The sequence below is a fragment of the Dendrobates tinctorius genome, unplaced genomic scaffold, assembly GCF_039654945.1.
Source record: "Dendrobates tinctorius isolate UK_male_01 unplaced genomic scaffold, ASM3965494v1 ptg000358l, whole genome shotgun sequence".
Classification (NCBI taxonomy): Eukaryota; Metazoa; Chordata; class Amphibia; order Anura; family Dendrobatidae; genus Dendrobates; species Dendrobates tinctorius.
In genome coordinates, this window is record NW_027362024.1 from 415,107 (window position 1) to 430,640 (window position 15,534).

The window sequence follows — 15,534 nt, forward strand, 5'->3', positions numbered from 1 at the left end:
TCGGAGGCTGAGCCACCCCGGCCTCCAAATCGGAGGCTGAGCCACCCTGGCCTCCAAATCGGAGGCTCATCGACCCCGGCCTCCAAATCGGAAGCTCATCGACCCCGGCCTCCAAATCGGAGGCTCTTTGACCTCGGCCTCCAAAAAGGAAGCTCAACGACCCCGGTCTCCAAATTGGAGGCTGAGCAACCCCAGCCTCCAAATCTTACCCAGAGTGGCCCCACCCACCAAATAAGACCCAGAGAGGCCCTGCCCACCAAATCGGACCCTGAGGGGCCCCGCCAACCAAATCGGACCCTGTGGGGCCCCGCCCACCAAATCGGACCCTGAGAGGCCCCGCCCACTAAATTGGACCCAGAGTGGTCCCGCCCACCAAATTGGACCCAGAGTGGTCCCGCCCACCAAATTGGACCCAGAGGGGCTCCGCCCACAAAATCAGACCCAGAGGGGCCCCTGCCACAAAATCAGACCCTGAGGGGCCGCGGCCACAAAATCGGATGATGGGCCCCAGTCACAAAATTGGACCCTGATAGGCCCCGGCCACAAAATCGGACTCTGAGAGGCCCCAACCACAAAATCGGACCCTGTGGGGACCCAACCACAAAATCGGACCCTGAGAGGCCCCGCCCACCAAATTGGACCCAGAGTGGTCCCGCCCACCAAATTGGACCCAGAGGGGCCCCACCCACAAAATCGGACCCAAAGGGGCCCCTGCCACAAAATCAGACCCTGAGGGGCCGCGGCCACAAAATCAGACCCTGAGGGGCCGCGGCCACAAAATCGGACCCTGAGGGGCCCCAACCACAAAATCGGACCCTGAGGGGCCCCTGACACAAAATCGGACCCTGAGGGGCCCCGGCCACAAAATCGGACCCTGAGGGGCCCTGCCCACCAAATTGGACCCTGAGGGGCCCCGCCCACCAAATTGGACCCTGAGGGGCCCCACCCACCAAATCGGACCCTGAGGGCCCCACCCACAAAATCGGACCCTGACGGTCCCCGGCCACAAAATCGGACCCTGAGGGGCCCCACCCACAAAATTGGACCCTGAGGGATTACAGCAGAAAGGTCAGTATACAGTAGGTTACTTTATTATTTTAATTTTTTTTACAGGTGATAATAATATAATAATAAATTTTATTTCTATAGCGCCAACATATTCTGCAGCACTTTACATTTCAGAGGGGACTTGTATAGACAATAGACATTACAGCATAACAATAATCACATAGATCATAACATACCAAGAGGAGTGAGGGTCCTGCTCGCAATCTTACAGTCTATGAGGAAAGAGGGAGATACGAAAGGTGGGTGGTAACAGTTGCCCTGATTGTTTGGACCAGCCATAATGTTAAGTGTGTAACAGTACAGACACAGAGGGCTAATGGATGCATAAAGCATGTGGGAACATGATGCGAGGAACCTGGCCATGGTAAAAACTTTTGACTGGGCCACACAGGGATAGATTAGGTTAATGCATTGAGGCGGTAGTCCAGTCTGAATAAATGCTTTTTCACAGCACACTTAAAATTGTAGGGATTGGGGACTAATCGTATTGACCTGGGAAGTGCATTCCAAAAATTGGCGCAGCACGTGTATAGACTTGGAGACGGGAGTGGGAGGTTCTGATTATTGAGGATGCTAACCTCAGGTCATCAGCAGAACGGAGGGCGCGGGATGGGTGGTATACTGAAGCAAGGGAGGAGATGTAGGGTGGTGCTGAGCCATGGAGGGCTTTGTGGGTGAGGGTAATAAGTTTATACTGAATTCTGGACTGGATGGGTCTGCCAATATGTGGATAGTTTTCTCTTTCGGATAACATGATACATGATTTTAGTTTTTTTTTGTCTAGTTTCGCTTGAATATAGGACAATATTAACTAGTCTCCTGATGAGTCGCCTTCGGTGAGGACGATGAAACCCATAGAAATGAGAGGCTTGGAGAGTGAGTGTGTAAACGTCACCTCACTCTATATACTGAGATGTGGTGTACATTTTTTTTCTATTAGTCACCTACTGACTAACCTTCAGGGGGTGAATTATGGGTATAGTTTTATATCTGGAATTAATAAAGTTTAGTTTTATCATTTTGTCAGCAAACATGAGGAATGACAACAGACAACCCATTTAAGAAAATTCAGTTTTGGCTAAAATTATTCCAACATTATGAACATAAAAAAGACTTCTCCCCTATGTGACGTCTCTGATATTTATTAACAGTTGATTTCCAAGTAAAATATTTCCCACATTAAGAAAATGAAAAAGGCTTCTTCCCTGTGTGACTGCTCTGATGTCTAACAAGAAGCGCTTTCAGGTTAAAACATTCCCCACATTGTGAACAGGAAAATGGCTTCTCCCCTGTGTGTGTTCTCTGGTGACTAACAAAATTCCCTTTATGGTTAAAATATTTCCCACATTCTGAACAGTTAAGAAGCTCCCCTGTGTGGGTTCTTTGATGGCTGCAAAGATCTATTTTCCATTTAAAACATTTCCCACATGCTGAACATGAAAAAGGCTTCTCCCCTGTGTGAGTTCTATGGTGATTAACCAAATGTGATTTATGGCTAAAACATTTCCCACATTCTGAACATGAAAAATGCTTCTCCCCTGTGTGAGTTCTCTGGTGATTAACCAAATGTGAATTATGGCTAAAGCATTTCCCACATTCTGAACAAGAAAAAGGCTTCTCCCCTGTGTGAGTTCTCTGGTGTCTAACAAAATGTGATTTATTTGCAAAATATTTTCCACATTCTGAACAGGAAAAAGGCTTCACCCCTGTGTGAGTTCTCTGGTGTGTAACAAGATTCCCTTTATGGGTAAAACATGTCCCACATTCTGAACAGGCAAAAGGCTTCTCCCCTGTGTGAGTTCTATGGTGATTAACAAGATGTGATTTCTTGTTAAAACATTTCCCACATTCCGAACATGAAAATGGCTTCTTTGCTTTAGGAGCAGTTTGTTTTTTAATGCCTCTTTTGTGACTTTGATTTTCCTTAGTAGTCAATAATGAATTAGAAGATGGGACCTGTTTCATAGGATCAGATGACAGATCTTTGCTGTGAATGGATGATGGTATATCTGGAGTAATAGCAATCACTTCAGTTGTAACTTGTAGGATCTCAAGATCATCAGATTTAAAAACTGAAGATGTCAGCTGTCCCTCTGATCTCCTGGTACAGTCATCTGCTAAGATAAAAAACAATTATTTTTATAAAATATCATTGAGTTTTATATTTTTGAACGTTTCTACTTAAACTGTCCATAAAAATGGCAAGCTATGTAAAAAAAAAAATTAATTATTTGCCAAGACAATGACAGTTCACAGTCTAATAGAAAACCTTGTTGGATGAACCAGTAGTGTGCGGTGTTCAACTGTTTGTTCATTCTGCCTCCCAAATATTGCATATAAAGAAACCAATCAATGTTATGTAGGCGAAAATAATACCAATTCTCATCTCTCAAAAAACAAGTCCCCACTCAGGTCCATTATCTGTCAATGGAAAACAGAGGTTCCCGCACTATTAGTGGCTCAATTGAAAACCAACAAGGTTTCTATAAACCAATCCAGCAAAATCCGCTCTCACTTCGGAGTCTTGCAGTGTGTGCAAACAACATTTAGGATCCCTGTATTTAGCAATATTATAGTGAGAAGAATCCACTTAATTTGCGGTGTCTCCTGGAGCACAATCTGGGCACTATGTGCTGGGTAAGAAAATAGCAAATGTGTAATTTTCAGTCTCCAACATCCACTGCGTGTTAATTTCTGGAAAGTGGCTGTGGAGTCACAATATTCACTCCTCCTACACACATGGTCAAAATTGTTGGTGCCCCTCGTTTAATGACAGATAAACCCACAATGGTCACAGAAATAACTTGAATCTGACAAAAGTAATAATAAATCAAAACTCTATGAAAATGAACAAATGAAAGTCAGACATTGCTTTTCAACCATGATTCCATAGTATTTTTTGAAAATTAAACCTCATGAAATAGGCCTGGACAGAAATGATGGTACCCTTAACTTATGCGCTTCCAGACTGTCAAAGGTAGATAAAAGCTGGCGCTAGCAGGGCTTTGTGCAGTACCGACATTTGTCTATGGTGGGCGGTTTTATGCTCATCGGGCCCCCATGTATCCTATAACAAGGAGATTCCACCGCACAATGCATCCTGTGACCCTTGACCTCACTGAGACCTGATTGGTTCAGGTCCTCATGACGTCAGCATCACACCAGCCAATGAGACAAATCACTAGGAAAGTTTGTTGTAGCAGCGAACTTTCCCGGACGATCTGCCTCATAAAAACACTGTTTCTCCTCAGATCTCCTGTCAGTGAAAGATTAGAGGAGAAACAGTGTTACAAGTGCTGCTGGGAACAGCTGTGTCAGTCAGCGATTGTGCTAGAAAGTAAAAAAAACAGATAAGGCAGGTTAGGGTTAGGGTTACTGTTAGGCTAAAGTTAGGGTTAGGGTTTATTCTAAAGTAAGGGGTAGGGTAAAGAATTAGGCTTTTCTCAATTGTCTCCCCAATAATTTGGTCATGTCAGAGATTTCTATTTACAGAAAAAAAATAAAACGAATAAAATGGCCCATCAGTATTATAGTGCAGAGGAGGCTTATGCACTTTTATGTTCTGACAGTGAAGAAAGTGCAGTGCCAGATGGCGATGTGGATTTCGAGGGCTTTAGTAGCAGCGAAGTGATAGCTCAGAAATGAGCAGTGATTCCGGTCCATCCTCACACACTGTCATGATCCCAGTGCAAGTTTTGACCTGCACAGTTAGGGGTTAATGTCTTGAGCCCAGTGCAAGCTTTGACCTGCACGCCTGGGGTTAATTATTGTGGACTCTCTTTGGTTCAGGGAGAGCTTCTTATAGCCCTGAGAAACTACAATCAGTTATACTTTTGCCTTTGGCCGAGTGTGTTGACCCCTGTGTGCCTGTTCGTTGTCTTCTAGCTTGCTTATATGGTTCTGACCCGGTTCTGTCCCCCGTTGTGCATTTGCCTGTTGATTCTGTACTGCGCTACCCTCTGTGTATGACTCCTTGCCTGTGACCTGACTATTCTTTGCTCGCCTCTCTTGTACTTTGCAGCTATCTCTGTGTATGACTCATTGGATACATCCTGACTCACCGTTCTGCCTATCCTCTGGTTTTGTAGTGCTATCTCGTGCTTTGACCCCAGCCTGTCTATGCCCCTTGGTAACTTTGTCCCGTAGTTACCCTGCTAGGAGTTTTCCTGCAGCTCCTAGCTCTCTGAGGTTTAGGCAACGCCCCCAGCAGTCACATGCTTTAGGTCCTGCTGGTCTGAAGCACGCACCTTCTCTGCTGCTGCCCGCTCCACAGGTATCGCTGAGCACAGTTTGTCTTACTCAGGACACGTGCACTGGTTCAGTGAGCAAGTGCAGTGCGGTGTTCCTGACACACACAAGGACCAGTACAACAAGAAGGACAAATAGCGCTTCTGGAGAAATGTCTCCAACTCAGAGAACAATGCCCAGTACTAGCGCTGTCCCTAGTGCTCGTGAATTGGCGCACACCAATGTCCAACGGGCTTTGCCTCTTGATGTAGCATTTCTCAGATGGGAGGCTTCGGATTCGGCTACTCCATTCATCCCTAATTTTAATGCCATTCCTGGTATAAATGTGGAGGTGGAAAATTTTGGACTAATTATATTTATTAATTTGTTTCTGACAGATAGCTTGCTAGAGCATATTATCCGACAAATTTATGTGTGTCCCAATTCATCAGCCAGAATCCACCATCCTATTATGCTAGGTCACATTTATGGGACCAACCAATATCCTAGAAATGAAAACATTTTTAGGACTTACATTCGCTATGGGGCTTGTTAAAAAAAATGAGCATTCAGTCCCATTGGTCCAACTGCCCTGTTCAAGCCACCCCTATGTTATTTCCATTGATGAGTCCCTTGTAAAATTCAAAGGAAGACTGCACCTCAAGCAATTTATTCCTTCTAAGAGGGCAAGGTTCGGAATAAAGCTCTATAAAATGTGCGAGAGTTCAACCGGATACACATCAGCTTTTCGCATTTATGAGGGGAAAGACAGGCAACTAAACCCACCAGGATGCCCTACTTATCTGGGGACATCTGGAAAAATGGTTTTGAGCCTTTTTTTTTTTACATAAAGGCTACAATCTGTATGTTGACAACTACTACACCAACATACCTCTATTTAAAAATCTAGTTGAACATAACATAGGGGCTTGTGGGACCATTCACTAAAACCGTCAGGGGTTTCCACAGTCATTGGTCAAAGAAAATTTCCAAAAGGGGCAGTCAGGGGCTTTACACAATGGAAAGCTGCTTGCCCTTAAGTATAAGGATAAAAAAGATATTTTTATCCTGAGCTCGATCCACACAGATGCCACAAGGGCCACTGCAGACCAACAGGGATCCACTACTCCAAAACCTGGGTCTGTCATTGACTACAACAAATATATGGGGGTGTGGACCTTGCAGATCAGGTTCTACAGCCATACCAGGTATCAAGAAAATCATAGATCTGGTATAAAAAGTTAGTCATGTATTTGTTTCAGGTGGCCACATATAATTCTTTTGTGTTATACAAAAAAGCCGGAAATGCAGATACTTTCCTTGATTATCAGGAAAAGGTCACTGAAAATCTTGTTTTTGAAAATTTTGTCCCCACCAATCCTTTAGAATCTGAAGATGTCAGAAGACTCACTGAGCGACATTTTATTGCACTCACCCCAGTAACTGAAACAAGAAAGAACCCCCAGAGAAGATGTCGTGTATGTTCCAGGAGAGGAATGAGGCATGATCCCCGCTATTATTACCCACAATGCCCATCATTGCCAGCCTTATGCCTCCATGACGGCTTTACAATCTTACGCATCTCTATTCTCTTCATACAGGTAACCAGCTTTTCCAATCTCTGCTCTGAATCCACTCCTGTGTCTCCATTCAATGTCAGCAAGCAGTTAATCCTGAATGCTATCTCTGTGTTTTCAACTCTGCAAGCTTCTATATGGTAACCAGCTTTTCCAATCTCTGCTCTGAATCCACTCCTGTGTCTCCATTCAATGTCAGCAAGCAGTTAATCCTGAATGCTATCTCTGTGTTTTCAACTCTGCAAGCTTCTATATGGTATATAGTTTTTTTCAACTTACTCTGCTTGTCCCCTTATGTTGTGAGGTCAAGAAACTTTTCAAAGTACTTTATGATCCATGTAGTGCTGGACATGTGTTTATTTGACCACAACATTTTATTGGGTCCTGGTGTCTCAATTTAGTGTAATTGATTAACGAGAAGAGAGAGAGCCCAAAAAAAAAAAAAAGTTCTAAGTCTTATCCTCCTCATCAGACATAGCTTGGGGATAGCATTTATGCACACTTTATCCAAGTACAGTTTATCAAAGTACTGGCAGTTATAACATGGCAGTTAGACAGGGCAGGAGACAGGTAAGACATTTATATACATCTACTCCCTGTACATTTGGAGTACAACAAATATATACCATATGCATTTGTGTAATTTTAATCCTGGCCGCTGCATTCACATACATCCACCGCCCTGGCATTAACTCTCTACACTCCATCCACATTGGCCCCTCGCTTCTTTCCTCTCCTATGTATAGCACTCATGCTCTTTTCACGTTGTTAAACTGCACAGATCCAGTCAGTCCCACCATTCAACATCAGAGACGCTCTCACAAATCACTTAACCATCTGCTCACTCTTTCTATCCTCCTTCTCCTAGTCGCAGGAGACATTGCTCCCAACCCTGGTCCCCCATGTTATAGAAAGTCAAACCTCCCGACTGCTACACTCAGAAACCCCTCTAATCTTATTATTATTCCCTGCTTGCCATCTGTCTCTCTTAATTGTGCACTTTGGAATTCTCGCTCAGTGTGTAACAAACTCTCCTTCATTCATGACTTCTTCCTTTCTAATTCTCTTAACCTCCTGGCTCTTACTGAAACCTGGATCCAGCGGTCAGACACTACCGCTGCTGCTGCTCTTTCATACGGGGGGCTTCACTTCTCTCATACCCCAAGATCAGACAATAGAGCTGGTGGAGGCGTTGGTCTGCTCCTATCACCAAAATATACCTTACAGTTTATCCCTCAAGTACCCTCACTTGTCTTCCCTTCTTTTGAGGTCCATGCCGTCAGACTCTACACCCCCTTCTCCATGCGAGTGGCGGTGGTGTATCGTCCTCCCGGCCCCTCCCATCAGTTCCTGGATCATTTTGCCACTTGGCTTCCACATTTTCTCTCCTGTGACATCCCTACCCTCATCATGGGTGATTTCAACATCCCCATTGCTCTTCCCCTCTCACCATCTGCTACTCACCTTTTATCTCTAACCTCCTCATTTGGCCTTTCGCAGCTTACTAATTCTCCAACGGAGGAGATGTAGGGTGGTGCTGAGCCATGGAGGGCTTTGTGAGTGAGGGTAATAAGTTTATACTGAATTCTGGAGTGGATGGGTAGCCAGTGTAATGACTGGCACAAGGTAGAGGCATCGGTGTAACGATTGGTGAGGAATATGATCCTGGCTGCAGCATTCAAGACAGATTGGAGGGGGGAGAGTTTGGTAAGAGGGAGACCGATTAGAAGAGAGTTACAATAGTCGAGACGAGAATGAATAAGAGAAACAGTAAGAGTTTTTGCAGAGTCAAAGGTAAGAAAAGGTCGAATTCTAGAAATGTTTTTGAGGTGCAGATGACAAGAGCGAGCCAGTGATCGAATGTGGGGGGCAAAGGAAAGCTCGGAATCAAGTATGACCCCAAGACAGCGGGCCTGTTGCTGGGGAGTAATAGTGGAACCACACACAGAAATGGCAATGTCGGGTATAGGTACATTAGTAGAGGGAGGAAACACCAGGAGTTCAGTCTTTGACAGGTTCAGTTTCAGATATAGTGAGGACATGATATTAGACACAGCGTTTAGACAATCGCCGGTGTTTTCTAGAAAGGCTGGCGTGATGTCAGGAGAAGAAGCGTATAATTGGGTGTCATCAGCATAGAGATGGTACTGGAAATCAAATCTACTGATTTTTTGACCAATAGGGGCAGTGTACAAGGAGAAGAGGAGGGGACCTAGAACCGATCCTTGGGGGACCCCAACAGTAAGGGGAAGATGAGAGGAGGAGGAACTGGCAAAAGATACAGTAAAGGAGCGGTCGGAGAGATAGGAGGATTTTCTCCACAGACGTTCGGCGCACCTGGAGCACCGCTGCAGGAAACGTGTTTGCACCGTGTGCCAGGGTTGTCGCCGTCTGCGTTGTGGTGTTCTATTTATAGGGGGTGCAAATTCATCCAGGGCACTTTGAAGTGTTTCATTGTAATGCTTCAATGCAGAATCAGGACATGAGAGGAAGGAAATAGGGCCCAATGAAGACTGCAAGTTCTTCAGAAGTTTCTGGGTGTTAATGGCCTGTATGTTTCTATAAGTCTGGACAGTGGGGGTGACCTGAGCAGCCTGGCAGTTCTTTATAGAGAATGAAAGAAGATTGTGGTCAGAGAGCGGGAGAGGGGAGTTTGCAAAATCATCCACTGCACAAAGCAGAGAGAAGACCAAGTCGAGGGAGTTTCCGTCTTCATGCGTTGGAGAATTAGTAAGCTGCAAAAGGCCAAATGAGGAGGTTAGAGATAAAAGGTGAGTAGCAGATGGGGAGAGGGGAAGAGCAATGGGGATGTTGAAATCTCCCATGATGAGGGTATGAGATCTATTGTATTCTTATATAATATTTAATTGTATGTACCATAAGTGCCATTTATATGTATGATCTGGGGCATAGCTTGTTCCTTTTTTAGAACGTTTTTTCCTCCAGTAGATGGTATTTTATGATGGCGGGATTTCCTTATGATTTATACTTAATATTGCCTTTTTTGCATATTTGCATTATTGTCTTCCTTTCTGTATGGTTTTATATTACATGCCCTGCTCATGTCTTTGATTGGCTGTATATTATTACAACTACGTAATGGGGATTCTCTTTGGACTCCTTTTACTAGCAATCATGGATTCTTTTCTTATTGTGATGTCCCTCTCCCTCCCTTTTGTATTTTGCCTGTGAGCAGCTTAACGACCTGTTCAGACCCCACCATCATGGCCGCTTGCAGTGTCTCCGAGAACATGGCGCTGATCCTGAGCGCATGCGCGGTGTGCCCGACATTGGTCGCGATGCTCCGGCCATCATATTGTGGGCCGCGCGCGCGTTGATGACGTCTAGCGGTGTTTTTCTCACCGCGCACACGCGCTGCTCACTGATGGTGGCGGGCCATCGCGCGGTTACTATGCGGCTACACTGGGCATGCGCCGTTATTGATTAGCTACACCTGGAACGCTGCATTTATATATGGGTGCTTGAGGATAGATAGGCACTTCCCCTTGAGAAAGCCGAGGCGAAACGCGCGTCGGGGTTGAGCGCGGTATCCTCCCTGCATTCATATTCCCCTATGGGTAAGTGGCATGAGCAATATGGATATTTGGTATGATCCCAGAATTGATCGATATATTCCTCTGAGCCAGCAATTGTTTATATGAATTTTAGCATCTTGCTATATACAGCACCCGGTCCTTTTTTAGGTATATAGAGACATTGTCTCTGGATAAGTTGCACAATACGTTTAGGTGCTTAGACTAAGCTTCATACTTGTAACATATGGTGCTCTGGCCTGCTGTCACTTTATATATAGGGATGCCTACCGTGCGCTACACTGGGATTATTCCTTGTATATCTACCTCTATTATGTGTTTATAAATGTCTGATTTTGTTTTAAGATGTGTTAATAAAGATTTATCATTTTTCTTATATTTCTATTGTGGTTTATGGCTACTCTATCTTTTTCTTTATTTGTATGCAATTGGGAGTACTCCACTATTACTTTATTAGTCCTTATTTTTGGTGGGGGAACTATGATTGTTTTCGAACTGGTTCCTGACCACGTTTTATAGTTATGAAGGTTTTGAATTTGTTTTCAATACTACACCAGCATACCTCTATTTAAAAGTCTGGTTGAACATAACATAGGGGCTTGTGAGACCATTCGCAAAAACCGTCAGGGGTTTCCACAATCATTGGTCAGCAAAAAGTTCCCAAAGGGGCAGTCAGGGGCTTTACACAATGGAGAGCTGCTTGCCCTTAAGTATAAGAAAAAAAAAGATATTTTTACCCTGAGCTCGATCCCCACAGATGCCACAAGGGCCACTGCAGAGCAACAGGGATCCACTACTCCAAAACCTGTGTCTGTCAGTGACTACAACAAATATATGGGGTGTGGACCTTGCAGATCAGGTTGTACAACCATACCAGGTATCAAGAAAATCATATCTCTGGTATAAAAAGTTAGTCATGTATTTGTTTCAGGTGGCCACATAGAATTCTTTTGTGTTATACAAAAAAGCCGGAAATGCAGATACTTTACTTGATTATCAGGAAAAGGTCACTGAATATCTTGTTTTTGAAAATTTTGTCCCCACCAATCCTTTAGAATGTGAAGATGTCAGAAGACTCACTGAGCGACATTTTATTGCACTCATCCCAGTAACTGAAACAAGAAAGAACCCCCAGAGAAGATGTCGTGTATGTTCCTAGAGAGGAATGAGGCATGATCCCCGCTATTATTACCCACAATGCCCATCACTGCCAGCCTTATGCCTCCATGACGGCTTTACAATCTTCCACACAGAACCACGTTTTTGAACTGTTTTGACATTCAAGCATTTGGATTATTTAGTGACAGACACATTTGAGTAGAGCTGACGTAACAATTTCCGGGGGTAGGTGGGGGGAGGTCTCCAGAGACACAAGCAGGGCACAATATATTGGGCACTACAATGATACTTTTGCAATTTTTGCTCTGAAACTTCTACTACGAGTTTCTGGAAATCATCCATGTAGTGAAAATGGTCACTATATCCATAGATGAATTCCCAGAGGGGTGTCATTTCCAAAATGGGGTCACTTCAGGGGGGATTAATAATAATAATAATAATAATAATAATTTTTATTTATATAGCGCCAACATATTCCGCAGCACTTTACAATTAAGCGGGGACATGTACAGACAATAAATTCAATACAAGTTAAGACAATTCAAACAATGACATTAGGAGTGAGGTCCCTGCTCGCAAGCTTACAATCTACAAGGAAATGGGGGGACACAGTAGGTGAGAAATGCTTGTTAATTCAGGTCTGGCAATTATAATAGGGATTTTCATATAAAGCTGCATGATCCGGTCATCAGCCCGTGTGTTTAAGTGCAATAGACAAGTATCAAGTGCAGTTATGTGCATGAAGGGTGTGGAGACAGATGAATAGTAGGGTGCAGATTCAGAATAATATTTGGAAGGAGGGAACAGGGCAAAGTTAGCTTGCTGAGTAGTTGATGTGATAGGCTTCTTTGAAGAGATGGGTTTTCAAAGCGCGCTTGAATAGGTCAGGGCTAGGTATCAGTCTGATCGTCTGGGGAAGTGCATTCCAGAGAGCTGGAGCAGCACGAGAGAAGTCTTGGAGACGGAGGTGCGAGGTTCGGATTACGGGGGATGTTAGTCTTAGGTCATTTGTAGAACGGAGGGCACGTGTAGGGCGATAGACAGAGATGAGAGAGGAGATATAAGGCGGTGCAGAACAGTGGAGAGCTTTATGGGTGAGAGAGATGAGTTTATACTGGACCCTGTAGCGAATAGGTAGCCAGTGTAATGACTGGCATAAGATGGAGGCATCGGTGAAGCGGCTGGACAGAAATATGACCCTGGCTGCCGCATTCAAGATGGATTGGAGAGGAGAAAGTTTGGTAAGAGGGAGACCGATCAGAAGAGAGTTGCAGTAGTCCAGACGAGAATGAATAAGAGCGACAGTAAGAGTCTTAGCAGTTTCAAAGGTGAGAAAAGGTCGGATTCTGGAGATGTTTTTAAGATGCAGGTGACAAGAGCGACTGAGTGATCGGATGTACGGAGTAAAGGAAAGTTCAGTGTCGAATATGACCCCAAGACAGCGGGCATGCTGCTTGGGAGTTATGGTTGAACCCTCCAGGGTTATTTCGATGTTAGGTAGAGTGAGGTTAGTAGAGGGGAGAAACACAAGAAGTTCAGTTTTAGAGAGATTTAGTTTCAGATAGAGGGAGGACATGATGCTAGAGACAGCAGACAGACAATCCTTGGTATTTTGAATTAGGGTAGGGGTGATGTCAGGGGAAGAAGTGTATAATTGGGTGTCATCAGCATAGAGATGATACTGGAACCCAAATCTGCTGATTGTTTGTCCAATAGGGGCAGTGTATAAAGAGAAGAGGAGAGGGCCTAGGACTGAGCCCTGCGGGACCCCGATAGTAAGGGGACGAGAAGAGGAAGAGGAGCCGGAAAAAGATACAGTGAAGGAGCGGTCAGAGAGGTAGGAGGAGAACCAGGAGAGGGCTGTGTCCTTGAGGCCTATAGAGCGGAGCATAGTGAGGAGGAGCTGGTGATCCACAGTGTCAAATGCGGCAGAGAGATCCAGGAGAATCAGCAGGGAGCAATGACCTTTCGATTTAGCTGTTATTAAATCATTAGAGACTTTAGTGAGGGCAGTTTCAGTAGAGTGTAAAGAGCGGAAACCAGATTGTAAGGGGTCGAGAAGAGAGTTATCTGAGAGATAGCGGATTAGACGGGAGTGGACCAGGCGTTCCAGGAGTTTAGAGATGAAGGGAAGGTTAGAGACAGGTCTGTAGTTAGCAGTGCAGTTCTGGTCCAGGGATGGCTTTTTAAGTAAAGGGGTTATGATGGCATGTTTAAATGAGGAGGGAAATATACCTGAAGAAAGAGAGAGGTTAAATATTTTAGTCAGGTGAGTGGTGACCACTGGTGAGAGAGACTGCAGGAGCTGTGAAGGAATAGGGTCACTGTTGCAGGTTGTAGGCCGAGCAGAAGTGAGGAGCTTGGAAACTTCTTCTTCTGAAACAGGCTCAAAGATGTCTAGTGAGCTTGAGGTGCGGCAGAGAAGGGGATCCAGGCACTGAGGAGATAGGGCTGAGATATCCTGATGGATGTGGTTGATTTTTTCTAGGAAATAAGTGGCCAGATCCTCACCGCTGAGGTTGGTGATGGGGGCCTGTACTTTAGGTTTCAGGAGGGAGTTTAAGGTTTCAAAAAGTCGTCTTGGGTTGTTGGATAGTGAGGTGATGAGGGTGGTGAAGTAGGATTGTTTGGCCAGATGAAGGGCAGAGTTATAGGTTTTGAGCATGAACTTATAGTGGATGAAGTCTTCTGCTAAGAGAGATTTTCTCCACTGCCGCTCTGCACACCTCGAGCAGCGCTGAAGAAAGCGTGTTTGCGTTGTGTGCCAGGGCTGCCGTTGTCTGTGTCGGGTCTTTCTGCGTATAGAAGGTGCTGCTTCATCTAGGGCATTCTTCAGTGTATTATTGAAGTGTGACAATGCTATGTCTGGACAGGAGAGGGTGGAGATGGGGGCTAAAGATGTGTGGAGATTGTCCCTAAGCTGTTGGGTATTAATGGTACGTGTATTCCGATAAGTGTGGTAAGTGGGGGTGTCCCGGGTGAGGAGACAATTCTTGACAGAGAAGGAAAGAAGGTTGTGGTCCGAGAGCGGGAGAGGTGAATTAGTAAAGTCGTGCAGCGAGCCGGGGCGGGAGAAAACCAGGTCCAAAGTATTCCCGTCCTCATGTGTAGGAGAATAAGTAAACTGTGAGAGGCCGAATGAAGAAGTTAGAGAAAGAAGATGAGAGGCAGACTGGGAGAGCGGATCATTGATGGGGATGTTAAAGTCTCCCATGATGAGGGTGGGGATGTCACAGGACAGAAAGTGAGTAAGCCAGGTGGTGAAGTGGTCTAGAAACTGGCGGGAGGAGCCTGGAGGGCGATAAACGACCGCCACTCGTAAGGAGAAGGGCTTAAAGAGTCTGATGGCGTGGACTTCAAAGGAAGGAAATGTAAGTGATGGAACCGGGGGGATGACCTGGAAAGCACATTGTGATGAAAGGAGCAAACCAACACCTCCACCCTGTCTGTTCTCAGGTCTGGGGGTATGTGAAAATTTCAGCCCACCAAACGAGAGAGAGGCAGCAGCGGTGGTGTCTGAATGCTGGATCCAGGTTTCTGTAATAGCCAGAAGGTTAAGGGAATTAGAGAGAAAAAGATCGTGAATGTAAGTCAGTTTGTTACACACAGACCGTGCATTCCAGAGAGCACATTGGAAAGTGAGAGGAGAAGGCATGCACTGAATGTTAATAAGATTAGCAGGGTTTCTATATGCAGCTGGAGGAGAGTAATGTATGCTGGTGGAGGGAGGCCCAGGGTTGGGGGAGATGTCACCTGCAACTATTAAAAGGAGAAAAAACAGAAAAAGCAGGTGGTGGGATGATTTGTATGAACGTTTTGAGTGCTGCATGGAGGTTTTGGATGGTTTGGTGTGGGTAAGAAATGTCAATAGAGCCTCAGAGTTAAACATGGGAGAGGGGAAAAGGGAGGGGTGGATATGCAGAGAGTGCACAGAATGTGTAAAAGGGCAGGCGAGTTGTTAAAAAGCAGAAGTGAAGACAAATAAGCAG

The 15,534-nt window shown here is 45.0% G+C and overlaps 1 protein-coding gene across 1 annotated transcript in view; it reads right to left on the reverse strand.

Moving 5' to 3' along the window:
- Nucleotides 1-1,069: 1,069 nt before the first annotated feature.
- Nucleotides 1,070-15,534, reverse strand: part of LOC141075491 (uncharacterized) — a 39,432-nt gene continuing 24,967 nt past the window's right edge. The window contains exons 6-7 of the mRNA XM_073562579.1: nucleotides 5,795-5,801; nucleotides 1,070-3,182 (exon numbers count right to left, since the gene is read on the reverse strand). Coding sequence (XP_073418680.1) covers nucleotides 2,248-3,182; nucleotides 5,795-5,801 — 942 coding nt within the window. The 3' untranslated portion in view covers nucleotides 1,070-2,247. The remainder of the gene's footprint in view (nucleotides 3,183-5,794; nucleotides 5,802-15,534) is intronic.